We start from the raw sequence: 27,981 nt of genomic DNA on the forward strand, positions 1-27,981 counted from the left end.
GCTCATGGCAAGCAGCTGTTGCTTGAGGGTGGCTGTTGACCTGAGTACACAGTCCATTGTGTGTCCTGGGGGGCTCCAGCCAGCCAAGCTCTTGGAAGACTTCTATGAGATCAGATGTGCACAGATGAGTGATGCTGGCAACACACCTACATTGCTTTGTTTCAGTAAGACAAAACCTAATAAGGCCCCTGCCTGTTCTCATGACTCCAAATTTCTAAATTTATAGATCGCTGTGGTTTTTAGGGTTTGTAAATAAGACCCATCAGGAAAAGGCCTTAGGAAAGAGAGAGCCACTGGTCATGCCTGTCTGTAGGCAGTACCAGTCTCTGAAGTCCTGGCAGAAGAGGAGGATTTGCTGGTAGGATGCAGGTGGGAAGTTCTCGGTCAAGCTATGAAACATCTGTGGAAAACAGGGCCACACATATGTAAAGAGTGGAATTACTTTGACAAGCCAGTGTAGAAAACAGGATAGGTAAAGGCATGCTGCAGGGATATAAAACAGCTGGAATTTCCTTGATTGCCAGGAATTTTGTGCTTAGATTATGTTATTGCAGTCTATTTGAGCAGCAGCAAAGCTGTAAATGATGGAGGTGAGCTGATACCTGCCAGGATGGGGCAGAATCTGGGTTGAACTGTAGGCAAATACGAGAGGAACAACATATGGACAGACTTTGTAGAGCCTCCTCTTTTATTTTGTCAGACAGTGTGAATTTTTCTGTATCAAGAGCTGTCTATGTTTTCCATGCACAACTCCGTAACTGCTGTAAATAATGAATTCTTTGCCTTCCTGTTAGACTTAGACTTAGGCTGAGACTGTCTATGTGCTCAGAATCACAAATAGCTTCATGCTGCATAGTAATATACATTAGCTCTGTATTACGTAGCTGTAATGTAGGGTGTTGACTGTTCTTAAATATATAGGTTAAGGAATGTACATTCTGTTCATTCGAACTGATTTATGTTTCAGTGTTCATGATGCATTTTTCCCCCCTTTGCTAGCAGTTTGTGGCTTTGTGACTGTTCCTGATCAGGAAGAGAGATGCTATCTTTCTTTTTCTAGTGTTATTTATTGATGAGTTCCTTAAGCAAAAATGGAACTCGAAGTTCCTCACAGCCTGAATAAAGGGAATATTTTTCTCCATTCTCTCCTTTTCGGCTTCCTGCTGGTGTAATATGTTGCCATTCTGAATATTCAAGGACTTATTTGTTCATCTGTCTCTTGGGGTTTTATTTTGTTTCGCCGCATTTCAGCTTTCTAGCAAGATTGCCATCAGATGGAGCCTTTTAAAAGGAAAGGGCACGTGCTCTTGGGCCTTCTCTTGACAGCTTATTTAAAAAAAAAAACAACATCAAAGCTGACTTCTTCCTCATTCTCTGCACCTAGTTATTCCCATGTTTTTGGACTCATCGCCAGATAAAACAGACTAAACAAAACCTGACCATCCAGTCTGAAAATCGGTATTTCTTGGTGTTCACGTACATAACGTTCTTAACCCCCACAGCCCACGTGTTTGATGAATCATGGTGGTACCTCGTGGGTTGTGCTGCTCAGCAATTAAGGGAATGTGGTCCATGTGGAAGGAAATGAAGCACAACATAAGATGAGTGAGACTTATTGCAGACATACCAATGTCAGCTCCCAAGTATGTCTTTATTAGTCTGTTTAGATTTTTTTTTCCCTTAACAGAAATCAACACTTTATTTCAATAGCAGAAGCTATTTTATTTAGTTCTTATATTTTTCAAGTCTATTTTAAGCACAATGCGATGTATGTTACAAGCAGTATGCCTTCCTCGTCCTGACACTAAACCTGTGGTTATACATTTGCAGTGAAGCTAGATAGCAGGGAGCAACCTCTGTCTGCATTACATTCCCTGGGCTGCACACGTATTGGCAAGGGAGTTTGTAGCCTCTCATGAAGTCTGCCAGCTTTTCCTTGACTGCTGCGTTAACGGCCTTCTGCCTGGGTTGGCTTGGAGCCACCTGAACAACTTCCACTCCTACTGCCAGCCTGCAGCGAGGAGAGAAGTAACGCAAACCAGTGGTGGAAAGTGTTCTGCTTTGGATTTGCTGTATCTAAGATATCGACATGTGTACGTAAACGGGACTGAGGTTTAATGCCATTTTCAAGAGCATTTCTTGGTTAAGCACTAACTTCTGCATCCATGCTCTTTGCATCTCACCAGTGACTTTTGTGAGAGTAAAGGGTATGGACATAGCCTGTCTTATTCTGAGTATGTGATTTCATTGAAATATATGGGATCTTATGCTAGTATTGTTTTCTGTGTCACACAGCATTTGCCAGCATGTGAAACAAGCTCTGCGTTGTTAGCTGACTTTGTACAGCAGTAGTTTTCTCAACATGTGAAATTCATCTGAATTCTGAAACATGTTCTGAAGCACCTGTCGTGCTTGCTGTCAGCTGCAGAGTTTCTTCGTAGTCACATTAGGTCACAGATGGCAAGGAAAGAGGAAAGAGATTGTCTTCTGGGAAGAGAACCCGTGCCTGCATTTTCCTAATCAGATTCATGATTTCTGAGTAATTGGGTGGTTTTATTCCACAAGGCACAAGCTACTGCTGGCTCACAAACTTCAGACATCACTGACCTCTTTTGAACTTGCTAATTATGAAGCTTTCTGTTCTGCATTTCAATTTGGCTGTAATTCTTTGAAAGAGCTGTACTTTGATGGAATCCTATAGGAGGCATGTCTGTTAAAGCAAGTTGAAACCTTTGCTTTAAAATGTGGTGTTTGCATCTTAATCTACAGGGAGATATAGAGCCCTGAGGGGAGCTTCTTGATATGAGTTTGCTTTCTGTGCCTTAAAGAGCTTACACCTGCAAGAAACCTACAAGCGGCTTGTGGGTGTGCATGGAAGCTCAGGTCTGAGCTATCCCTGTGTGTATTTTTGTAAGTACAGGCAGGGAAGTTGCTAGACATCTCTGGAACATCCAGGCTAAAACATGTAGAATTACTGGAAAACCTGTTAACTTGGTGTGGATAATTGAGCTGCATTTGGTTTCAGGAATTTACTGAGGGGTGACCTCATTGCAGCCTTTCAGAACCTGAAGGGAAGGGAGTAAACTCTCTGAAAGGGTAGATAACAGCAGGACAAGGGGAATGGTTTTAAGTTGAAAGAGGGAAGATTTAGGTTGGATGTCAGGGGAAAGTTCTTTACCAGGAGAGTGGTGAGGTGCTGGAATGGGCTGCCCAGAGAGGTTGTAGATGCCCTGCCTCTGGAGGTGTTCAAGGCCAGGTTGGATGGGGCCCTGGGCAACCTGGTCTAGTAAATGGGGAGGTTGGTGGCCCTGCCCGGCAGGGGGTTTGGAGATTCACGATCCTTGAGGTCCCTTCCAACCCAGGAATTCTGTGATTCTCTGGGTATCCTCTACTTCTCATTTAATCACAGCTCTTGCTGAATGCAGGGTGGCTGGGTTTCTGTGCTTTTGCCTGTGTTGCAAAGACACTTAGGACTACCGAGTCAGGCAGGAGAATGAAAAGTGGTGTGGCCAGTAAGAGCATCCACTGAGGAAACAGGAGGCAAGCTTTGTCTCTTGAGTTGTAATGAATCTTGAAGATGGCTTAAAAGGAGCAGACTTAATACAAGTGCATTTCCGTATCAACCCACCTGTAGGAAGGTTCAGTGCTAGTCAGTATCTATTGAATCAGCTGGCACTTCTGCTGCTATGTATTCTGCTTTGATTTCTGTATCAAAGTAAAGTTTACATTTGTTGTGGGGGATTTTTTAATGCCTTGCAGACCAGATGCTGCAGCACACTTGATTGTACAGTTGGCTTTTAAACAAATACTAAAATGCCTCTGAAGCTGATAACATTTACATATGAGCCTTGCAGAACTGGGATGTTGCATTCAGCCAGTGAAGGATGAGATTAAGAACCCAGCTTTCCATCGTTACAACCATCGTAAAATGAGTGCGAGTATTATTACACACAAAGTAAAGCTCTCTTACGTGAATGTCATGAATGAATTCCCAACCACTGTCCTCTGCTTTGTACGTGAATAGAGAACATGTGGAATGAGCCTTTTCTTTCCTCCCAGTAACAAGTGTTGCTCATGTCTGCACACCAGACAAGAGGCTATCTAGGCTCATTTACCTAGCTTTGTTTCTCTGTGTGCAACATAACTGTGTTACAGCTGACGCTGGAAATTGGCCTTAGCACTGTATTTTTAGGGTTGGTTGGTTGTTTTACATTTCCCAGCAGCGTTCCAAAATTTGAAAGGCACTGATCTTTTCTGAACTACGCATTTAAGTGAAGTGGTGTTATGTTTAAGACTTGAAGGCTGAGTATAACATAAAGCTACAACTGGCACGTTGACTTTAGCTGCTGGTTTTTATCACGTATGATTTTTAGGTAATCTTTGTAAACCCTAAGCAAAAGACTGTGATAAAGAGAGGGGGAGGGGGAAGAAAGCTTTAGAAACTCCATGGTGGGAAGTGACAAAATAGTATTTCTTGAAAACATCTGAGCTGTTTGTTTCATGAAGAAAACTGTTGCAGTCTGTAGCGTATTTTCAATTAATCAAAGTCAAAAGTTAAGAAATTTGCTTATTAGTCATGGGAAAAACAACTCTGCCTGGCTAATCTGCCTCTTACAGCCCACATTCCTTCCTTTTTGTGATTATACAGGATTTGTAACACAATAGCACATTAAATGCTGTTCGTGTACACACCTGTGTATGCAGTATCTGCCTCATAGGTGAACATTCTTGTGTGCATCCCTAAGTCTGCTCACGTGGAGCCACTCATGTAATCAGTGACATCTGATGGTAGGAGCACAAGGCCTCGTTCCCTTTGCCCATGCAGATAATCCCATTGACCTCGGCGTAGGTCCTGTGCTGAATAACTCAACTAACAGTTATATGGAGCTATAGCTTTTAATGTTCTTGTTCTTGTTTGTTGGTACTTTGTTTTTCTGTCTAACTTTTAAAAAGAAACCTAAATTGTGTTGATGTCTCTTTTTGTGCATTTTTATTATACCAAGTCTTTGCATTGCTTAGGAGGCTTTGGGCAACCTGGTCTAGCAGAATGTGTCCCAACCTGTGGCAAGGAGTTTGGAGCTAGGTGATCTTTAAGGTCATTTCTAACCTAAGCCATTCTGTGGGAGTGCTTGTTGGAACTACAATCGTAGAATGGTTTGGGTTGGAAGGGACCTTTAAGATCAACTAGTTCTGACCCCCCTGCCATAGGCAGGGACACCTGGACCTCTAGACCAGGTTGCTCAAAGCCCGATCCAACCTGGCCTTGAATTAAAGGATCCAAAGAGAAAATGCTTGTCTTCAGGTTGGTGAAGGTGCCGAGTTTTTATTTGTTTGTTGTAGAAACAAGATGGCTATGCAATTCTTGATAGCTTTTCCAGTTCTGGCAAGTGCTGTGGTAGGGCAGAATGAGAAGTTTGTTTTCCTACTACAGGTTATTACTGTACAGTAACCAGAAAGTGTTTTTGTGGAAGTTACCTACCCATTAGAAGGGTTTGCCTGCCATGGGCTGAAATGGTGTGCCTAACAAACCTGGTGGAATTTGGGATCTTGTTTTCTGGAACAGTTCTTTCTACCTGCTAAGAGGTTGCACAAAGGAGTAATGTACTTAAGCAAATGAATTCTTAAGCAAAACTGAGGGAGGGACAGCAGAAGTTCTCTTAAAACTCCCTCTGCTGTCTGATAGCGTTTGTCTTCCTTCTTTGGCTAAGCAAACCTTGCAGATTGATTGTGGCTCTTGACTGCCAGGCTATGCACTCTGATCTCAAAGCTTTTGCTGATTTATTAATAGGGAAAGAGGAGGGTGATCAGATCCAAGGAATATAGTATTTTGCTCAGTGCATGTTCGGCTTTTGTCTGTTTACTTAATACATCTTGTATTGTTTGCAAATGTGTGTGGACCTGGCGTTGGAATCTCTGCTCATTCCTGAATGCAGCTATATGCTCTGCTTCTCTCCCTTTCTTTTTTTCAGAGAACCAAAGCCAGGAGAGCAAATATTAGGCTGTGTGTGTGGAAATAGTCATTATGAAAAAGCTGCTTTCACTGAGTGTAGGCTGTGGTGCTGTAAGAGCAGAGTACCTCATCACATGCTTGACATTGAACATCAATGTCTGCAAACAGTTTTGAGTGGATTTAGGATCAAACAAGTGGCCTCCTTAAGGCTTGGGGGGACCACTTACGGAGATCTTTAACTGCTTTGTTGGACAGGAATTGGTGAAGTCTCTAAGGCAGACATCAGCACTCTTGGAGGAAATGCAGCAAGCACAAAGCACAGGCAAAACTGCTCTTGAAACTTTGATTGAAGCTGAGTACAAATGAGCAACTATTGCATGGTGAGCGTCTCATGAACTTGCCAGGTTGAACGCAAAATGTAAATGTTTGGAGAAGGATCAAATTTCTTTTAATGAGTTCTACTTACACAAGGATTTTTACGTCCATCAGCACGCTTAAGCACTTACTGTTACCACTCCTCCTACCCTGTTTTGCAGCCATGTCCGTGCATTGCTTTTTTAATTCAGCACAGACCACTGGGTGGTCGGTGATGGACAGTGCTGGGAGTTTTCTGTTAGCTTGCCTGAAGTTGCATGAAAAACGTTCAGCCTTAATAAAATGTAAGAAAAGAGAACGCTTTCTTGGGTGACCTCTGGTTGCAAACATGTAGTGATGATTCTGCGAGTGAAGAAATCAGTTTTTATACTGGGATAATTTTGACACTTGGAACGCAGACCAGTACTTTGTCCTTTCCTGGTTTGGTGGTTGATTTCGAATGTATGTAAGTTCAAAGCTTTGGATAGGTAAAAGATAAAGTAGCAATCGGTGTCACTCCTGGGGTAGTAGCAATGGGGAGTTAGGCTCTGGGTCAGGGCTGATGGATGCCAAGGCAGGGGCTGCCTGCTGATGTGAGCCAGCTTTGCTAGTGGGCTGCTGCGTTTGCACACCGAGCCAGGTGCCTCTGTCCGAACAAAGTGAGTGGGGGACAGGCAGCATGAATACGGAGAAGGCCACGTGAGGGTTGGAGAACATCCAGCACTACTGTTGTGTAAATGTATGGTGGTGTAGATGGGTCTGCCTATGGCCCTGTGGCTTGGGGCTGGTTCTTCATGGCACAGCCCCTCTCTGCTGGGCGATGTGAGAACACATCACGGGAAAAATGGGAGTGAGAGCCACCAAATGGAAAGCAGGGAAAACTCTTCAGCAGCTCCCATGAGCCAAGTCTGTTATGATTATTAATAGTAATGAAACACTGCCTGTTAGTAGAGAAGCCCAACTACTTTCCAGCTATAAAATGATCAGGAAGTGGAAGTTGTCAGATATTACCTTTCTGGGTGAGTTCATTTTATTTCTTTTCATCCACAGTGCATTGTGGCAAATCTTGAAGGACGGAGCCTTATTTTAGAGCAGTGAACATCTTTATGAGACCCGTTTTTACTGGAGGACCCTTAAACACATTTAATTATCTTTTGTCAGTGGGAAGATATCTAAGTAAGAGCTCGCGTAACCCTAACCTGCACTGATATTGAAATGCTTAAGTCACTGCGCAGCAAAATGTGGACAACTGTAAAGCATGTTGCCTCACTGTTTTAATTCTTAACTCTCAAGCTAAGTAATTAGGTAAGAGTATCCCGATTTCTGACAGAATAATTGATGCTTAGGGGGGGTTTCATTTTACATATCAAGGTTTTCATGAAGCCCTCAGGGATCCCAGCGTGGCTTTTTATATCATACGCTCCGATTTCGAATGCAATGAAGTTTATGTTGAGAAGTTTTTAAGGTGACGTCAAAAATTCAACGGCAGCAACAGAAATAAAGAATCCAGAGAAACAACTCCCAAGTGGTGGGAAGTTTGTGCTACATAAAACTCCAGAGTTCAGGGAGAAGTAGAAATTAGCTTCATAAGAACTGAACCTCAAAGCCTTGGAAAATTGGTAGAAGAGTGCCCAGTGATAACAATAAGCTTTGAATCACAAGAGATGTATTTTTTTGCTGATTTTATGGAATGCATGACTTTATTCTTTCCCGTGCAGGATTCTAAACGGTTCACATAGCTGCAGTATTGGTGCAAGGCTTGGGGCTGAAATGGGCTGCACTTGTCCCTCTCTTCCCTGCAGCTCCCAGGAGGTGCTGCTGAGCACCACAAACTGGTCCCGAGTGCTGGGTGCTTGTGCCTGATGTGCAAGTAGTAAGGCAAGGCGAGTCATGGGCAATGCAGAGTCTCTTTTTCAGGTGGCCCAAGCTCTCACAAGCAGTGCTGCAGTTGATACTGTGAAGGGAAGCGTCCTTTTGCAGCAGGACCCTATGCGTGCAAGTTTCTCTTGGAACAGCTGCAGATACTAGGCTGTTTCTCTCTGGGGTTTTGAATAAAATGGTAGGCAAGTAGATCAGGGCACCTGCGTTTGCCATGGATTTCAGCTCAGCCTACTAGTTGCTTTGTGCTGTTCTAAGAGGAGGAGAGGGATTGCCTCTGCCTTGGCTGGTGGGGTGGAGGAGAATGGGTGCCGCCTTCCTGCTGCTGGCTTAAGCTGGGAATTTAGAGCCAATGGCACAGGTGGAAACACGTATAGAGGGAAGCATGCTGAAAAAAGTTGTGATGCGGGAATGATGCATTGGTGATACAAAAAAATACTGAAGTAACAAAGTATGTTTTCCAGAGGTTGGTAGGGTAGGAAGTAAAGTTTCGGTGGTTTCTGAGCAGTTTGGATGTGGAGTCTTCTGGCAGAAGACTGCTTGATACCAAACTGTGTCCTTGGTATGAGTGTGCTCTGGGTTTGGTATGAAAATCACAGAGATTTTAAAAGAGGCTTGTTCTTGACTTACACACTTTTTACTTCTGCTGATGGGCATTATGGCTTTTAACAGCCATTTACACTATTGGAACCACTTTATAGTGAATTCTTTGGAGTATCCCTTCACTTGTTCCTCTGTTGCTCAATAGGTCATGGAAGCTGAGCTTTCCATAGCAGAGGAGCTGTGACTGGAATTGTGCATTGAGGCATTGCACAACATTGCTCCATGAGCAGTGAGAAAGATTTTTATTTCACTTGATTATCCAATCAATTTACCCCTTCCAAATTCACTATAAATTGCTTCTGCTATGAATCTGAGCTTCAGAGAAGCCCGTGCTGATGCCATTGCATAGATTATTGCATTCTAATCTTGCATGTCTTTTAGCAAAGCTTTCTTTTATTAATTTATATTTCCTTTCTGCTGCAGTTTTTTCTCCATATTTTTCTATTGTAGGATCTGGAATTTCACCCCTTGAAGATGACGAAGATGCATATGCACGCAGTAGATATAAAGGTGAATGTTTTGCTTATGTGCTAATAAGGATCAGCTGGTTGCTGAGAGAAAGCTTCCTTCTTTTTCTTTTCATGGATTATAAAATCTTGCAGATCCAGCTCCATGTTGTTACTGCCTTTTTTTCCCCTCCATGGATTTGAGATAAGGTTTACTTTTTACCTTTTTTTTTTTTAATGATGGAAGTTACATTGAGTCTCAGTCACCGCTCTCTTATGCACCTGAGTAAGTAACTCTTGCACTGCCTTGGCTCTTGGAAGTTCAAGTTTGCAAGATCATGAAAATCTATGAGGAGCTTCTCTTCTTTGTTCTTCATACATTATAACAAAACCATCAATGATAAGTTGACTCAAAGCTTGGGGCCATTGATGGTAATGTATAGAAGTACATGCAAGAGAACTTGATTTTCATGACTTTTTTTTTTCCATAAAGTTGTTCTAATTTTAAGTTAACTCGCTGTGTGAAATGTTAAGTGAAGTGTGTTTAACGAAAGAACATTTCCATTCTAAAACAAATAACATAGCTGGAGGAAAGAGCGGGTGGGCATGCATGTTTATGAAGCACATTCAGGTTTGCTTCCATATTGAGGAAGCTTTTGCTGCTCAGCAAGGCTGAGAAGCTTTTTGCCAGTACCAGTAAATCTTCCGTTTAGCATGTCAGTTTCCTAAAGTCTGTCTCAATAGTCCCCTCCCCTGCCAAAATTCCTCAGAAGCCCAAACAATAAAAAACCATGGCATTTCTTTTGTCACTTTACATGGCAACTGTTGCTTTTTTGTAAGCTGGTGGGTGAACATCTTAGAATTGTAGTGTATTTGTTCTGATTACTTGGAAACAGAGGACTTGTTTTCATGATGTTACTGATACCCTGCAGAGAATTAGTGTGCCTTAAGTAAGAGGTAAGTCATAAAGTAACACAGACATCTATGAGCAGTGATAATACTATGATTATATTGCTGTTTTCCTGAAGTTCTCACGTTCTTCCCCATAGAACACTTTAGCATAAAATGTTGCTTTTAAACACATGCAGAACTATTTCTCTAAAGCTTTCTTTGTGTAAACTCATTCTTCTTTGCCTTTTAACATGTAACCCTCTGTGGACCCTTAGAAAAAGAATCCCAAAGATCATGAAGATAAATCAATGCCAATTAATGCCAGTGCAGGCAAGTAGTTAAAATGCGGATTCTGTATAAATTCCTTTTATATGGTGATCCAACATGGATTATATTAATGTCAGCCAAAATGTCACGAGGGTAAGTGAAACAGAATGACTCATTCACACAGACACTAAAAACCATCCTGAGCTTGGAAACTCCACTGCCAAATGTTGAGGATCAGACAATGTGAACCTAAGAGTATAAAGAGTGGAGCAGAAAAGCCTCACTCTTCATTAGCATACTTATTTAAGTTGTTAGTGGGGGGGGGGAGGGGGTGGAGAAGGACAAAACTGGGGAGAAACGGGCTAAGGAGACGTCTTCTGAGCTGCTCTTCGTATGTGCAGTTCAGCATTTTGGTTATGGCCTGTTGCTTGGTGTGTAAAACTTCCCAGTAACAAGTAGCTAAATTTGCTTAGCTTATGTTAACATATGTAAGCAGTGCTGTGTTTTTTCTTTGCCCCCATGCACACTAAGCAGCGTGAGCAAGCACAGATTCGTCCTTATTTTCATATTCAAACAAAACACTGCTGCTTATGGGGAGGAACTGACCTCTTACCAAACCCCTTTGTCTTCATCTGGATGTTTTTCAGCTTGCTCAGCTTTCCAGAGAGAGACATTGCTGAGACTTTCCGTGTCTGCAATGTCTTCACAGAGTTTTTTCCTCCTTCCCTGATGAACCTTCCACTCTGCTGGCTGGGGTACCCTCCTGTGCTACAGGGCATTTTGCATGCAGATTATGAAGGAAAACAGACCGGTGTTTAAACGGCACGGAGAGGCTGAGGGAAATGATGCTCTAGAAAATGCTTTCATTCCTGCCACTTGGCAGGGCTGCCCTGGATCGTATTTTACGAGGAAAACCTTCTTGAGTACAGCAGTTCCTGTGTTCATCACTGCCCTAATGCCAGCTGCTCTGAGATCCTTCTTTACATTTTTTCTCAAATCCTATAACGATGAAACCATAGCCCCAGCCGTAGAGGTAACATTGTGGTTTCAGCCATTTCTGCTTGCTGCCTGTTTTTGGTGGCTTCAAACACAACTGAGTCTTTGAAATATTTTACTACTAAATAATAAGGCAGGGTATTTTATTCATAGAATCATAGAAGGCTTTGGGTTCAAAGGCACCTTTAAGATCATCTAGTTCCAACCCCCCTGCTATAGGCAGGGACAAGCTGCCACTAGAACAGATTGCTCAAAGCCCCATCCAACCTGGCCTTGAACACCTCCAGGTCTGGGGCATCCACAACCTCACTGGGCAACCTGTTCCAGTGTCTCACCATCTTCACGGTAAAGTGTGTCTTAATATCTAGTATCTAATATCTACCCTCTTCCAGAATGAAGCCATTTCCCCTTGTTCTGTTGCTGCCTGCCCTTCTTAAAAGTCCATCCTCAGCTTTCCTGTAGGCCCCTTCAGGTTCTGGAAGGCCGCTATGAGGTCTTCTTGGAGCCTTCTCTTCTCCAGGCTGTAGAGCCACAACTCTCCCAGCCTGTCCTCATAGGGGAGGTGCTCCGGCCCTCAGATCATCTTCATGGCCCTCCTCTGGACCTGCTCCAACAACTCCATGTCCTTCTTGTGTTGGAAGCCCCAGAGCACTGAACCTAGATGCAGTGCACCAGGTGGGATCTCACGAGAGCAAAGTAGAGGACAGAATCACCTCCCTTGACCTGCTGGTCATGCTTCTCTTGATGCAATCCAGGACATGGTTGGCCTTCTGGACTGCAGGTGCACATTGCCAGCTCATGTTGAGTCTTTCATCAACCAGTACCCCCAATTTTTTCTCCTTAGGGATGCTCTCAAGCCATTCTCCACCCAGCCTGTATCCGTGCTTTGATCTTATTGCTAAGGAGGGGTGCAAGCTGTCTACTAAGCGTAAAAACAGTGTCTCAGGACTGGTACCTAAAAACAATAATTTCATTTGCTTGCACAGAGCACCAGTGAAAGTCCTGAAGAGATGCCTGAGAGTCCTGTAGCTTCTCCTTTTGCCAAAGTCTTCAGAAACAGGGCTGGTCTTGTCTCAAGAGGGAGATGCATGACCTCTCCAGGCCCTATTCAGTCCTAATATTCCTTAAATACTACATGTAGCTGCTTAGTCTTTGAAAAACAGTATGTGCCTTCACTTAAAAATAAACAGACTTTGATGTAAAACTTGGGTTGTATCGTTTGATGTGCATTCAGGCACAAAAGCTTTTCAAGTTCGCTGGGTTTGATTCAGCAATATCAGTTGTTCCAAACCCAGATCCTTGCCCCCTTCTCCTGCCTCACTGTCTTTCTTCTAATCGCTTTCAGTTCTGGAGTAAGAATAATAATATTTTAGATCAAAGAGATGTTCCCTCTAAGCTCTTCAAGATATCTGCATCCAAAAGCAGGTCTGCTTTTGTTTTTATTCCTAACAGTACTGCTTGGTCCGATAAAAGATGTGCTCCCTCTCCCTAGGAGCCTTGCTTTGTTTCTGTAGACCACGATAGCTGCCACAAAACTTCATCAAGTTTTTTGTTGGTGGTGTTTTTCAGTTTTCATTTTGTGCAGTAAACTGCATTTGTCAGCTGCTAGCCATTTTTTTCTTCTTTTTTTTTTCTAAATATACGGGCAGCTGTCTACTTACAGCCACAATGTGTCTAAGAAAAGCTCAGGCTGTTTGCAATACCCAAAGCAGCTGCTTTGCTTTTCTGATTGGCCACCTGATTGCATTGCAAAGTGTACATCTTAATGCCCTTTATGAAGGAAATCAGTCATGCTCATTTACACTTGATATCCATAGGAAACCTTAGGCATAAATATTATGATTTGCCCCAAATTGCTTAGCTGACTGGGGTGAAAGCAATCCCCAAGCTGTGTCTCTTCAACACTTGTTGGACAGGGCACTAGTCTGATAACGAATCTGTGATGTCCATCCTCAAAGTGCTCTTTCTGTTTCTCCAGTGCTGACACAGCAAAATGTAGGTGAAAAATCCAGTTTCAATTGGGAAAGTATAAATAAGTCCTGGGGACACTTCACACTGAATATAAACTGTAACAGGCTGCATTGGTTTTGTATTTGAAGCTGATCCCAATTGTGTAGAACATGTACCTAATCACTGTGAGAATGAAGAGCTAGAAGTGAACCTCTGCCAAAGTGCTCTTTTTTCTTCCAGAAGTTATTTTTAAGTGTTTGCTGTGAAGTGGTGAGGATGAAGGCTTAAACTGTTCCTCTGGATTTTCTTCTTTTTTTTTTTTTTTTTAAGTTGTTGCATCTCTTGTAGACTTCTGTAGGTCCTGGCATGTCGCATCTGCCACTGCATGTCACGCAGGATTTCAGAAGCTGTCGGCTCTTTTGCCTTACGGTCCCTCCATCCCTCTGGGTCTGTCCTTTTCAAGTCTTGGAGCTGAGAAGCAGCCGACTTAGTCACTGCTTGGGTTAGAAACTCCGACTGAAAAGCTGCCCAGAGCACAAAACTCAGTGCTTTCTTCATCTGTGCTGCTGTCAAAGCTCAACAAAGGTTCCGAATCTTTGCCTGTGAAGGGGAAGCCTTCATTTGATACTGTACCCATCAGTATCCCATCAGTACGGGGATAAATCCTCCGCACATCGTGACTGCTCTGAAGTTGTGACTAAAAATACAGTTTCATCTGCATTTGCAGATTCCCTTTTTCCCACAACTTTGGCAGAAGCGTTAGCCACCAAGTCCCAGCACAACTCCATCTTTCCTCTCATTTGGCAGATGCATCCATGCCGCTGTCCTGCATCCAGGAGCAGCGAGAAGGCAATTCATGTACTCAGAGCAATGTTTCCTTGCTTTTAGGGAAAGGTGGTCCTTCCCCCATCTTTGAGGCGAAGAGCGTTACTTTTTTTATGCACGTGTGCTATGTGTATGATCATAAACGAGCACTGATACTCTCTGAAGGATTCAACAGGGAGAGGTAGAGGTTTTAGTGCTGTCCAATACATGCATTGTGCCCAAATGCACGCTTTGCAGTTGGACACTGAACATTGCTACCAAAAAGAGCAGAACATGTTTAAATCTTTCTTGAGAGCTGTTCAGTTAATCTGCTGGATTGGACACTTGCCTTCAGGTCTAATCATGGCAGTGATTCTGCCCAGCTTTGCTGCTAGAAGGCTATTTTGTGTTACTGATCCAATGAGTATGTGAATGTTTCCGTGTGGCACCAGAGAACCACTGAGGGCTGTAAAGGTGTAGCATGCTTTTGACTCCAGCTTTAACCCCGAGTGCTAACGTGGAAATTAATATCACAAAACTGGAGCCAAACTTAACCCCTGAATGGTTGATCTGGTGTGAGGAGTATATATATACACGTACAGGCTTGATTTTCTGATAATGCAATTTAGGAAGATGACATTCTTTCTAAAGGTTGTAGAGGTTGGACTGTTGCAGAGTTCATCCAAGGCATTGTTCTCTACTACACAAATCACTGTTTCAGTGGGCAGCAGGAGAGCTACATACTGCAGAGATTACAGCTACAGCCAGACCAAGTCAGTCACCAATGCAAACTTGTGTCACCACGTTAGATTTCACAGTTTAAAAACAAGAGGGGAGAAAGATCTGGCTGTCATCAAGGTGTCCACATGGTGGCACACTTATTCCATGGACAAAAAAAACCCAACATCTCCTGCCCCAATCTATTGGCTGTGATCTTTAACATTTGTAATAAAAAAGCCAGTGGTCATTGAAGATCTGACCTGCACACATGTAAGTACTGAGTGCCCCTTCTGTGCTGTTATGTCTCCACTTTTGAGGCTCGGTGACTTTTTAAATTATGTATTTTCTTTCTGTTTCCTCTCTGTGACCTTGTATGAAGAAGATGCTTTTACATTTGTGGCTGACCTTTTAGGTTTTGTCAAGTGCTGTGTATATTTACTTTTGTTGTTCTCTGTGCTAGAAACACCATGGTGCTCTCCCATTAAGGTGAAACATGGTTATGCAAACTGCAGGACACCTCAAGGGGAATATTACAAGAACGTACTGGGGACAAGATGTGATATTCGTTGTCAAAAAGGCTATGAACTGCATGGCCCTCAGCAGCTCATCTGTCAGTCGAGCAAACGCTGGTCTGGGAAAGTGCTGTGCAAACGTAAGTAGTGCAGATGCAGCAGGCACTGAGCTCTGCTCACCTTTGTACTCGGTGTAGCTCAAACCTGTGAGTTCTGAGCACTAACAAGATGAAACAGTCATCTTTGGTGGTTATTTTATTTTACTCTTGGGCAGTATGCTGGGCTGTGTAGACTGGCTTGTCACCTGAAGGTCTTGTGGTGGTACACGGTGTGGTAAGTATCGCAAGTGAAGTGGAGGACAAAGAGGACAGCATTTTACAAGTATGGGATTTTTATTTGTAGGAAGGGTTTCATGGAAAGAGCCTTAAAACTTCTTCAGAAAATTGTCCATTGTGAATTTTGTAAGCTGATGTAATTTTTATCAGGTGCTTAAGTGGGCTCTTGCAGTAAAACATAAGGCATGTACATGCTACCTCTCTCTCATATAAATACTGCATTAGGATAATGCGTGTGTAAAATTAAATTTGAAAGATGATAAATAAGTTAAATAAGAAAAGTGCAAAAACTTCATGTGGGAATTTGCTTGGTAGCTGTGCCTTTATGTCTCTGCAATACCTCCGGGACATTATTCTAAGGGAGTATTAACAGGTTTTCAGAATTCTCTCTTCTCTGCTTCAGAGAAGCGCTGCCCCACACTCTCCATGCCAACCAACGGGGGCTTCAAGTGCTTGGATGGTGCCTACTTTGGCTCCAGGTGCGAGTACTACTGCTCACCAGGGTACCAGCTGAAAGGCGACCGCATAGTGACATGCATGGACAACAAAGCTTGGAGTGGCCGGCCAGCTTCCTGCGTGGGTAAGTAGAATTGCAGAAGGGTTTGGGTTGGAGGGACCTCAAAGCCCAGCCAGCCCCAACCCCAGCCGTGGGCAGGGCTGCCCCCCCACCAGCTCAGGCTGCCCAGAGCCCCATCCAAGCTGGCCTTGAGTGCCTCCAAGGATGGGGCACCACAGCTTCTCTGGGCAGCTATGCCAGCGCCTCAAAGTAGGATGCTCTGTCTGCATTGTGATAGTTCCCTGGACAGGCTGGACACTGACCCTTTTTTCTGACATCCCCTCTTGCTTTTGTTTCTTGGTATCACAGTTTTCCAGCTATACCCAGAGAATATGGATGGATTGTAGTCATCATGATCATGACTACAGTGAGCTAGTCTTAGTTTTTGCGTAGTTCACATGAGTTTTGCCAGCAATTTCCACCATGTAGTCACCAGTATTCTAGGAATCTCAGCTGGTAAAATTGATTTTATATCCATAAATCAGTCAGGACAGAAACAAATATTGAGAGTTAACTTTTTTTCCTACTGACAAGATTCGGCATGTAGGTAGTGAAGTCTCAGCTGCTCTTCTTTCTGGGAAGGTTCAGCAGCCACCCACAAAGAAAAGCACTGTTTAGCTATCTGACTTGGCTACCAGTAATCTGAGCTTGTGGGTGGCAGGATATCTGTGCTCAGTGTTTTTTTGTGTATGGTATCTTGGTTTTTCTCAGAGTGCCTGTTGCTTACTCTAGGTTAGTAAATAGGTTTGGAGTCTCTCCACTGTGGCTTTATATTTGGAGATTTTTTTTATTTTTCCTGTTACTTGTTGTACAAATGTATGAATAATCCTGCTGCTTAGGTCCAGCTTGTTTGTGGTGTCGTTTTTGTTTACAGAAATGAGCCATGTCCTTCTCTGGTGTGGGTGGAGGAAGAAAAACAAATCCTTTTAAGTTTGGGAATCATTAAATGTTTTCTGTATTTCCTGGCTCTTTCAGAGCCTCATCTGTTTTTGGCATCAGCGTGCTTGTTGCTGAAGATGCTGACTTGCATTGTAGAAAGTAAGCAAGTTTTGATCTTAGGCAAAAATAAGAGAAGCTTAGGGTTGCACTTCCACTTCTTTTTTATTCCAAAAATGCAGGTTGATTATTGCACAGGATGTGATTGCAAGTCCAAAGTAACCAAGAAACAGCATTATTTAAGTTTTGGTAATACCACATGGTGTGGAGAAGACCCTCTCAAACCTTGTGTGCACACTGTTTTTGCACATACATAGTGAGATAAGCAGTTAGCAAGCTGTTTAATAAGATTATCTTTTGACCTCTTGACAGGTAAGATAGGAATTCTTTGTGACCAGATGTGACCTTAACAGCATAATGCAGTGTGATTAACACACGTACCGTAGCGTGGTTCAGTGGTGCAGAAGAGCTGTTAGTGAATTGGGCCAGAAGAGAACCAGCTGAACAGATGCTGTTCCTCATGTGAAAAGACCTTGTGGGTCTTTTCAAACTCAGGATGCTCTACAATTCTGTGATTCAGAAGGGATGTTACCAGCCCATGCCTATGATTATGTGTGAAGTTCATATCTCTGGGTGACAAAGAGGTCTGGGGACATTGTGTAGCTATTGGCATCAAAGTGTGGCAGAATTACCACAGAGCTGAATTTATAACTGTTGGAAACACAGGGGGGCTTTCCTCTAAGCTTTAATACTGTAGTTGCACTGCTGAGCAATTTTGCACAAAAATACTTGGAGTTCACAGCAATACAGAAGATCAATGTAGGATCAGGCAAGTATCATTGCCTGCAGTATCTTTTTCATTAAAAGGAGGAAAAAGAGATGCTGTTTTTCTTCAAGAAAATTAGGTGTGTTTTAGCAGTTGCTTATGGGAGCCCTTACAGACAGTGGATATTAACTTCTAACAAAGCAGCTCATCCCCTCTCCCTTCCTATAAGAGGGGTGATTATTCTTCATGATGCTGAACTGAAGGAAAAAGCCCCAAGTATAGCTGGTTCAGCTATCAGTTAGCTAAAAATGCCAATATTCACTTGAACGTTTTTTCCATTACGTCCTTAATTCACTGTAACATAGACTGATATAGGGATTTTCCTCTAGAAGAGTGAAAAATGTCACTTTTTTCTTTCTTTTTTCTTTTTTTTCTTTCAATGAAGGTTTCATTTCCTGCTGCTTTTATAGCAGAGGTTGTGGTAAATGGCTGTCACCATGCTAAGTCATTCTTTTCACATCCTAGGAAGATTGCACTGATAGGTGGCTAACTAACAGCTTTCAACTACTGATGTCTGAAACAAGCTTTGCACTCTGAGTCATTAATTATACAGGCAGTGATAATGGATGTTTTGAAATACAGAGCTGTGCCTTGTGGAGGGCAGAGCAGTGTTTTTCATTTACCCTTTCACGATTTCCAGTCTCTTCATCTCTTTATGTTCTTGACACACAATAATATGTTTTGAATTAGCTTCCAGCCATCAAGCACTAATAACAGGGTTTGTATGCAACAGCAGACTCCTGAATGAGCACTGGCCACTCAATACCACCCCTTCTCTTTCTGTCCTGCTAAGTCCGCTCATCATCCCCTGCTCACAAGCAAATAGGAGACTGTGAGAAATGCAGTCAACAAGGTCTTTACATTTTGTTGTTGATATTGCTAATATGGCCATTCCCATTAGTATGTAACAGAGAATAAATGTAAATGTAAAGGCTATTTGAAAACTTAGCATTTTTCTCAACGAAGTTCAAAAGGCAGCTTTGAAATTGAATACTCTGCTAACCTCCTGACTTATGTGGTCATGGCCCCAAGCTGCCAGAGTTGAAGAAAGCTCTGGACAACTCTGATTTTTGGGTGGTCCTGTGTGGAGCCAGGAGTTGGACTCGACGGTGCTAATGGGTCCCTTCCAACATTGGATATTCTATTCTGCAACACCACTTCCGAGCATAGGGCAGCATACCAGTCGTTGCTGGGAAGCCAAGAAAAGCAACAGTTGAGAAGAACATAGGAAGAGTAGTGGCCGAATGGCTCCATTTATTTATTTATTTGTTTGTTTACTGTGGAAATTCAGTTTCCCTGCCTACGATGTAAACCTTCCTGGCAAGACTCGTCCATTAAATACACAGCCCTGTCAGACAGCTTAAATAAATCAGTTTGAAGTGCCACTGTTCTTTCAGCAGTGACACAGCAGTAAAAGCGTTAAGAAGAACCACATGAGGTCAGAGTGCCCTGCAAAGTACCCTGCCTGTGACAATTCACAGCTTCCAGGATCTCTTTTCCCCTCTGCTGAACCCTCCCCAGCAGTCAGCAGTCTTACAGCTTCCTCCAAAGGGTGCCTGGTGGTTTTGTTCCCGCAGTAACTCCGTTGTTTGTCTTTATGATGTGGAAGTCTGAGCTGGTTTGTGCCAGCTCTGTGATAAATAATGGAATGAGCTTTTGAATGAATGAAGTGCTTAAAGCATTGGTTCTTAAAAGCCATTCTGACTTTTGTTCCATCTCTCTATTTATTTAATGTGTCAATACCATAGTGTTGAGCTGTAGCCACAGCCAACTCACCGGGCACAGAAGCGGACTTGGTGAGATCTGGTTAGTCTTCATCTTAATTTGGCAGTGCATTACTGAGAGCAAGGTAGTTTTGTAGAGGAGGGCAGAGCTGCCATGAAGCGTCTCACAAAGCATTCAGGGTTGAAGGAATGCTCCTTTCTTACAAAATAAAATAAAATAAAAATAGAAGCCAGCTTTGGAGGTTGTCAAGTTCCTGACATACTATTAAGGCTTGAAGGGAGTATAGCAGGGCTACACTTGCCCTCGTTAAACTGATATACTAAAGCAACACACAATGTTTTCTATGCAGGTCTGTAGTGTTATTTTATGTATTTGTTGCTTTATAAAGACCCAAACATGTTCTCATTTCTTTTTTAATTGCAAGACACAGGTTTTGCTTTGTGTTTGTCATGCACATGAGAAATCAAGGCCTGCCACCCTTTAAATTTGAGCAGCGTTGTAGGGATTGTCATCCACTTGCAGGTAAAGAGTAGTGCTGTCTTGTAGCTTATTTTTAAGTGTGACTTCATGTAGTTAGCCCTTATTTTGGGCATAACTCAAGAGATGATCAAAAAAACAGACTAAGTAATTAGAGGTGGATGTTTCAATAATTGTTATGGTGTTTGGACTTGGTTCGCTGATATAGTAGTCATAGCAAAGAAAGGCAAGCAGTTGTGTGTCACCTTTATCCAGCACCAGGATTCTTTATCATCACCGCTGTTCTCGTACTCCTTAATAATAGTCACAATGTTCTGGTAGCACTTAATCAAGCTTTCAAAATGTACTTGATCTGCTTTGTTATTCATTTATTACCTGTAAGGCATTATTATAAGAATTACTTGACAAAATGCAGCAGTAATTCTCTACAGAAATGACAGTTTTGTCACTTTTGTGTTATTTCTCTTTTTGCCACTGCTGCAGGAAAAATAACCAACAAGTTGATGGTAATGTGCAAAGTTAACACACAGAAACAGATCTTTGTTCAGTGCTTAATGAAGGTACTTAATCACAGTAGCCTCTGCACAGATGCACAAGGAGAGGCAGAGCAGATGAACAGAAGGTGTAGGCTCTGTGGGTACAGTCTTAAGCATCCCTCCTTACAGTTCAAGGCTAAATGAAGTTTTAATTCGTCACTATTCAAATAAATTTACATAAAACTAAGTTTTCATTAGGTTTTTTTTGGGGGGGGGGGGGGGGAGTGGAGGGAAGTGATGGGGATCATTGTCATCTATTGCTCTTGTTGCAAAAAGGTGAGAAGCACAGGCTTCACTTGCATTGGTTGGGTCAGCCCTGGTGTTGAAGAGGCCAGCTGAGCATGGCCTAAGGTTACTCTGTCAGCAGGGTGGTGACTGAAGAAAATGAAGAAAACGAGCAGCTCTAACAGATGCAAAGGTGCCCATTTCTCTGAGGTTTATTTCAACAGATACGGAACCTCCGAGAATCCAGTGCCCAAGTGTGAAGGAGAAGATTGCGGAGCCCAACAAGCTGACGGCCAGAGTGTTCTGGGATACCCCGGAGGGAAGGGACACCGCTGATGGGATTTTGACAGAGTAGGTAGAAATTCATAGATGTCTGTGGGAAATATCCCATGCAGACTTGTCAGATGAGTGGCTGCAGTCTTGGCTGGGGATTACTCATGGAAGAAAAGAAATAGGATGAGCCATTTCAGTTTTTTCTTGCATAAAGAAATGGAAGCTTAAGTTCTTTTGGACATGACATTATGCTCAGCTACACTATGAATTGTCTTAGAAGAAGCAAGCAGGCCCTGACTGCTCTGTTCCCATTTTGCCAATGGAATGGGATCTTTTCATTAAAGAGTGGGACTGGTGGCAGCATGTATGACTGACCTGGTCCCTGCTATGCAGCTTCTTCCTGTGCTTACTCTCATTATTCAGCCATGTAGAATGGCCAGATAAGCTCAGCATGCCCCAGACTTCAATCTGTAGGCTTTTATAGTGTTTGAAATAGGAAAATACCAGTGAATTTATGAATGCCTGTCCTGTTTTATCTCCTGTTTTAGTGTTATTTTGAAAGGCCTGCCACCAGGGTCACATTTTCCAGAAGGCGACCACAAAATCCAGTACACTGTGTATGACAGAGCTGAAAATAAGGGCACTTGCAAATTCCTTGTTAAAGTCAGAGGTAAGAATGATCTTTTACACTACAAACACAGTTACTGATGTGCACCTGGCTTAGTAGGCAGTTTTAAAACGTCCCTATCTCTGTGTTTGTCTGTACATATGCACACATACATGTATTTAAAGTTTATATTGACTATGCAACTGAGTGTACCATTTTGCTTGAGTCCCTGATGGCCAGATCCACAGCTCGCATGCTGCAAGTCAAGGAGAGGCTCTAGTAATCCATCCTCCTCCATACTGTTGAGGATGTCAGCTGCTGAATCAAGTAGCCAAAGGAGTTTTTTAGCTGTGCCTCCCATGTGTCAAGAAGAGTTGCCTTTTCACAAGTCCAGGTCTTGAAATCTGCAGTTGAATCTGTGGACACGATGAGATCTCTTTGTGTTCTTTGGCCATCTGTTACCATGTACCACAGTGACATACACACACCTCAATATCTGCATCCTTTTCGTTTACATGTGCTACTAAGAAGAGCTTTTATTCGGTCGTTTTTGTACATACATGACTTTCACAATAGAGACAGCAAAAAGAAAAAACATCTTCCATATTGGTATTTTGATGGCTGTGATTCATGCCCTGCCTTTTTTTTTTCCTTCCATGTCTTGTCTTTCTTTCTTAAAGTCAGGCGCTGTGTGAAATTAAACGTTCCAGATAATGGCTACATCAAGTGTTCAGGTGATGGAAATAACTATGGTGCTACGTGTGAATTTTCATGCATTGGAGGCTATGAGCTGCAAGGCAGCCCAGCTAGAGTGTGCCAGTACAATTTGGGGTGGTCAGGAGTGGAGCCAACCTGTGCACGTAAGTGAGTATTTCGCTGCTTTACTGAAAGGGCTACGATGGTTCTCACAGAAGTGAGAATTGGGGAAGAAGCTTGGGGTCAAATACAGCTACACACTTTAATGCCCTTCAGATAAAAAACGTCTTTATTTTCCCTGCCAATTCACCCTTAGATATGAAGCATGTGCCACCTTTGCCTGTTCTATTCTTGGGATAATGATGGTGCCTTACAACTGATAGTATGTTTCAGCCCAGGTCTTTATACGAAACTTCACGTACTGCAGTCAAACCATTTTGTAAGCCACATTACAGTTTAAGATAAAATAGTTGGCTTCAACAAGGCCGCTGTTTCAGCCTTTTCTTCTTTATTATTCTCTTGTTGCTGTGTTTCTGGTATCTGACACCTGTTCATCCTTTTAGAAATAGATCTGTTTATAGTATTCTCTATAACTTTTTCTTTTAAATTTAATTCTAGCCATGAATATTAATGTGAATGTGAGGACTGCAGCTGCACTTCTGGATCAGTTTTATGAGAAGCGGAGACTGCTAATTATTTCAACTCCTACTGCAGCCAACTTCTTCTACAGGATGCAGTTGGGAATGCTGCAGGTAAAACACAGTCCAGGGTGGGTTGCAGGGGGTTGTAGCTACGTTTTTTTATTTAGACACATGATAGGATAAACTCTGCTGTTGCTATAAACCAACAAACTTCAGCTATTACGTTTTGGACAGTAGAGGATCTCACAGAAGTGATAGTGGTTCTGGATTAATCCTTTTTATGTGTGCCTGAATTTAAACATCTCCCCTGTTTTCCAGTTCAACTCTATTCTGGATTGTATTGTACATAGATAGAAATCAGCCAGAATGCTGGAGATACCACTGTGGTATTTTGTAACAAAAAAGAAAAAAAATTCTGGTGATTGTTTTTCTTATAGAAATATTTTTATAGTATTTCTATAAATATTTCTCTTTGGGTTTTTGCTATATTAAGGAGTCCCTGTGTCCTCAGGGAGAGCAGCCAGTTCTGTATTCTTTCATAGCGGCAAATGCTTTGTTTCTCTTCCCACAACTGGAACAAAAGTCAGAATGAACAGTCATTGGGATAGGAATGTGATGACATTTCTAACTGCAGGCTTCAAGTAAGTTGTATTAAAAACAAAATGAAAGCTTTTTCCCCCTCCCTCCCCCCACAGCAGATTACCTGGGCAAGAAAATAAACTATTTTGACTGAAATGATGTAGTTTAAAATACTAATTTTAATAGCAGTATTACTCTTCCATTGTTTGGAAAAACAAGTTGGCATACTAAAAAAAAACCCAAAACTTTGTCGAGTTTTCTTCCATTTCACATACTTCGTTTCACTTGCCACATCAGATTACTGGCACAATACTTAACAAACCGGCATCTTTTAATGTCATTACAGCCCAGGTTTACATTTCTCCTAGGTGGTCTCTGTGCGGTGGTGTTCTTAGAATCCTTCATCTAATAGCCCCTGGACTCAGTTCAGCTTAAACCATCTAACTAACTGGAGAAGTTAAGATTCTGTGTGAACGCTCACTGCACACTGCAAACAACCAGCTGCATTCTCTTGATGGCTAATCCAGCTCTTCTCTTTCTTCTTTCAACTCTTCCAGCCAGCACAGTGTGGCTTAGACCTCCGACATGTTACTGTTGTTGAGTTGGTTGGTATCTTCCCAGCACAGATAGGAAGAATAGGTGTAAAGCTGCTGCCCCCTTCACTTGCACTGCAACTCAGGTAAAGTAAGGTTTGTCTCTTGTTATGTGGGCTATAGCATAGATAATATATTGTTTTTGAATTCCTGCGTTTTATTATCTAAATAGGCATTTTACTGTACTGAGCTAGACACTGGAAGGTAGGTAGATATTCATGAATAAGCTTCAGTATTTATTCTCTACTAACTTGCAAGAGCTACTGAAAATTCCTGGGCATATGGGATTTATGAAATTAAGAGCGTGTTTGATATTTAAATGGGCTATGGAGCAGCTCACTCAAGTGCTGTGTCTTCCTTGCCTCTTTGCTCCATTAATGATGCTAATGCAGGTGAGCTCTCTGTGTATCCCTTTATCGTAGAATCACAGAATGGTTTGTGTTGGAAGGGACCTCAAAGCCCACCCAGCCCCAACCCCTGCTTTGGGCACGGCCACCCCCCCCCCAGCTCAGGCTGCCTAGGGCCCCATCCAGCCTGGCCTTGAGCACCTCCAGGGATGGAGGGATGTTATGCCTTTATGTTTTTGGGTACTGTCACTGGAAACACTTATTACAAACACATTTGTATTGTGCTGGAATTAGTCTGATGCAGTCCCAGCCGCCTGCAATCACTTGGCAAGGACGGCCCCAGGCAGCATCACCAGGTAAGCAGTGGGTGCTCTTTGAAGTCCCACGTGCAAGTATGATATGGACAGCATTTCAAAGGGCAAGTGATCTCAGCCTCCTCAGCCTGACAGACATTCATCAATTTTACTGAGGTGTCTGAACTGTTTTGACTTGGTTTTGAACTGGCAGGGAGTTGTTTCTCACTTGAAAGGGAGATTTCAAGTGTCAGCACTGCCTAGGGATAGGAAGACTCCAAGAGCCAAAAGTGAAGGCCTATTTGGCAGGGTAAGTGGTAGTAATTTAAGGAAAGAAGTCCAGGAGCATTTTAGGCAGCATCTTCTGTGATATACCTGAGAAAATGGTGTGAGTTCTAATTGGGAACAAGAAAAAAATGTTCTTTTCTCAGTCTTCTGACAAGTCTGAGAGATTTTTTGGATTGGAAGAAAAAATGAAAGTATTTTTCCCCATAAAAGAAAGAGCCAGCTTCTTTTTTCTTTTTAAAATAAAACAAATAAATAAATAACCACTTTTTTAATATTTAGATTAAAATTGAAGACGTTTTCTTGTGGCTCTGTACAAAATAAGCTCTGGTAACAGCCCTGTTCCTGCCTCCTTGTGCTGCTGGCCTCAACCTTCAATTTCAGAAATTGACACGCTTTACAACCTGCCCCCCCACTTGGTGGAAGTTAGTGTTCAGTTTGATTTTCTTTTTCCTAGACTCTGCTGCTACCAGAGCATCAGATAGCATTCCAGTCCAGGAAGGCACTTAGATATAAATGAAACACACCCTTAAAAATCTTGAATACAGATGCTGTCCAGCATTAGCACTCAGTAAAATAACCAGTCACAACTACCCTGGTTAAGACTTTGCCAAACTCAGACGGATTAGCATTTGCAGAGGGTAAGCATTTTCCTTAAGAAACCACAGTCCTTACCTGCCCTATCACCACAACTTAGCTGCAAAAATGATATTGTTTTCAAAGCAATAGCCAAGCTCTGTAACTGCGACACCACCTAGAGTACTGAACAGCACAAGACTATAGACAAGAAGGTCAGTTTTTATGTTTTACAACCTTACTGCCATCCAGTGCCCTACAGACCCTGCTGTCCTGACTGCATTCCTTCACAGATGCTTTTCCCCACAGCAGTGGCATTGACTGCATGTCTGAAGAGCTTAAATAACTCATTTTACCACTGTGAAGGAAAGGGCTCTGCCCTGATTAGTGCTGGCTTTTGATCTCCCAAGTTGGAGTTAGCAGCAGGTAAATTAGTTACTAGAAGAAAGCAACAAGAACTGACTTAAGTCATTTTGTTCTGCTTTTTCTCATCATGATTTTGTAATGCATGGCAGCAAAGAAACATAATTGTCTACCTGTAACTCTTTAGCTCCATCACCATCATAGAATCATATCATAGAATTATAGAATGGTTTGAGTTGGTTTTTTTTTAGTCAGTATCTGTAGCACTTCTTTGTCTTGTTTCCTTTTGCTCTTGGGATAGGTTGTTGCTGAGGATCCCCCATTATAATTTCAACATTGTGGTGATGGACAAGCATGGAATGGACAAGGAACGCTATCCTTTCCCGGCAACACCAGCTGAGCTCTTTGCACTTATTGACAATTTCCCCTTGAGAAAAGAAGAGATGAAACTGCAAGCAGAAATTGGCCAGTCATGTCCTTAATTCACAATTGCAGGGCTAGCATTTTGCTAGTGAATTTTTTATCCAGATAATTCTTCCCTTGGTGCTACAGAAAGCATGGCTTTTTAATCACTGATGTACAGAGTTGTTGTGTGTATCATTATGTCTGTGTAGCTGCTCTGCATGGGCGTATGCATGATGCTTTTTTGTACTTTCAAAGAGTATCTTTAGAGAAATGTGTACGTAGGATTACTACCCAATAGAACTGCTTGTACAGACATCAAAGAACTGAGATACGTCTCCTGGGGTTTATTTTGGATTTTTCATTCAGTGTAAAATTCTTTCTTCTGTTTTATAAGTCTTTTATTAATAAAATATTGTTTTGCAAAGAAATAGTGCTCTCAAAGTCCTCTTAGCTAATACATTTAGTGATTAACGTAAAAGTTGGTTCAAAATACCTTTCTATCAACAGTTTAAATCAGAGGTTAATGCCTGTGCTACAAGTGCTTAGCAACCCAGTGGTGTCTTTCAACAGAACAGAATAGAACACAATCATTAAGGCTGCGGATGACCTCTAAGACAATCTGTCTTGTCCAGCTGTCATGTCCCTCAGTGCCACATCCACAAGGTTCTTGAACACCTCCAGCGATGGTGACTCCACCACCTCCCTGGGCAGCCTGTGCCACTGTCTCTCTGCTCCTCCTGAGAAGAAATTCTGCCTAATACCCAGCCAGAAGCTCTCCTGGCACAACTTAAGGCCATTATCTCTCATCCTATCACTGTCACTTGGGAGAAGAGGCCAACTCCAACCTCCTTTCAGGTGGTTGTAGAGAGCAATAAGGTCTCCCCTGAGCCTCCTCTTGTCCAGACTGAACAATCCCAGCTCCCTCAGCCACTCCCTCTATGACTTGTGTCTTTTGTCAGGTCCATTATAATAAGGTCCATCACAGGCACAAAGCATAAGCCAAAGGTGACACAAATAACTGCTTCCAGCAGTACCAGAAGAAAATAGCTCATGGCAGGTGTACAAGAGTCTTTGCCAGGAGGAGTTTGATAACAGAACAGTGAGCAACATAGAAAATGGGTGATAATTACTAAAGGCGATATGCTTGATAGAAGGACATGCTTTTACCTGGTGTTTCATGTCCAGTGAGTTGGAGTAGATTTCTTTCCCTTTTCATCCCGGAGATGGCTCAGGCTGCTGCTCTGATGGCAGTAGAATGTTCCCCACAGGGAAACTTCATTGAGGATTCATCATTTCCAGATCTGTGAAAATAGCTCTTTGCAACTCATCACTTAAC

The 27,981-nt window shown here is 42.5% G+C and overlaps 1 protein-coding gene across 4 annotated transcripts in view; it reads left to right on the top strand.

The window, feature by feature from the left end:
• The window catches only part of SRPX (sushi repeat containing protein, X-linked), a 40,562-nt gene extending 13,489 nt beyond the window's left edge, over positions 1 to 27,073 (top strand). The window contains exons 2-10 of one of the 4 annotated variants that reach the window (XM_004934617.4): positions 9,209 to 9,295; positions 15,320 to 15,511; positions 16,110 to 16,286; positions 21,212 to 21,338; positions 21,809 to 21,930; positions 22,548 to 22,727; positions 23,182 to 23,315; positions 24,341 to 24,462; positions 26,542 to 27,073. In XM_004934617.4, the coding sequence (XP_004934674.1) occupies positions 9,209 to 9,295; positions 15,320 to 15,511; positions 16,110 to 16,286; positions 21,212 to 21,338; positions 21,809 to 21,930; positions 22,548 to 22,727; positions 23,182 to 23,315; positions 24,341 to 24,462; positions 26,542 to 26,722 (1,322 nt within the window). In that variant the 3' untranslated portion in view covers positions 26,723 to 27,073. Of the gene's footprint in view, positions 1 to 9,208; positions 9,296 to 10,705; positions 15,512 to 16,109; positions 16,287 to 21,211; positions 21,339 to 21,808; positions 21,931 to 22,547; positions 22,728 to 23,181; positions 23,316 to 24,340; positions 24,463 to 26,541 lie in introns of those variants that run through there. The other 3 variants (XM_416781.8, XM_004934618.5, XM_040665366.2) reach the window with 3 other exon arrangements.
• The last annotated feature ends 908 nt before the right edge of the window (positions 27,074 to 27,981 follow it).

This window comes from Gallus gallus, chromosome 1 (genome assembly GCF_016699485.2).
Source record: "Gallus gallus isolate bGalGal1 chromosome 1, bGalGal1.mat.broiler.GRCg7b, whole genome shotgun sequence".
In the NCBI taxonomy this organism is placed as follows: Eukaryota; Metazoa; Chordata; class Aves; order Galliformes; family Phasianidae; genus Gallus; species Gallus gallus.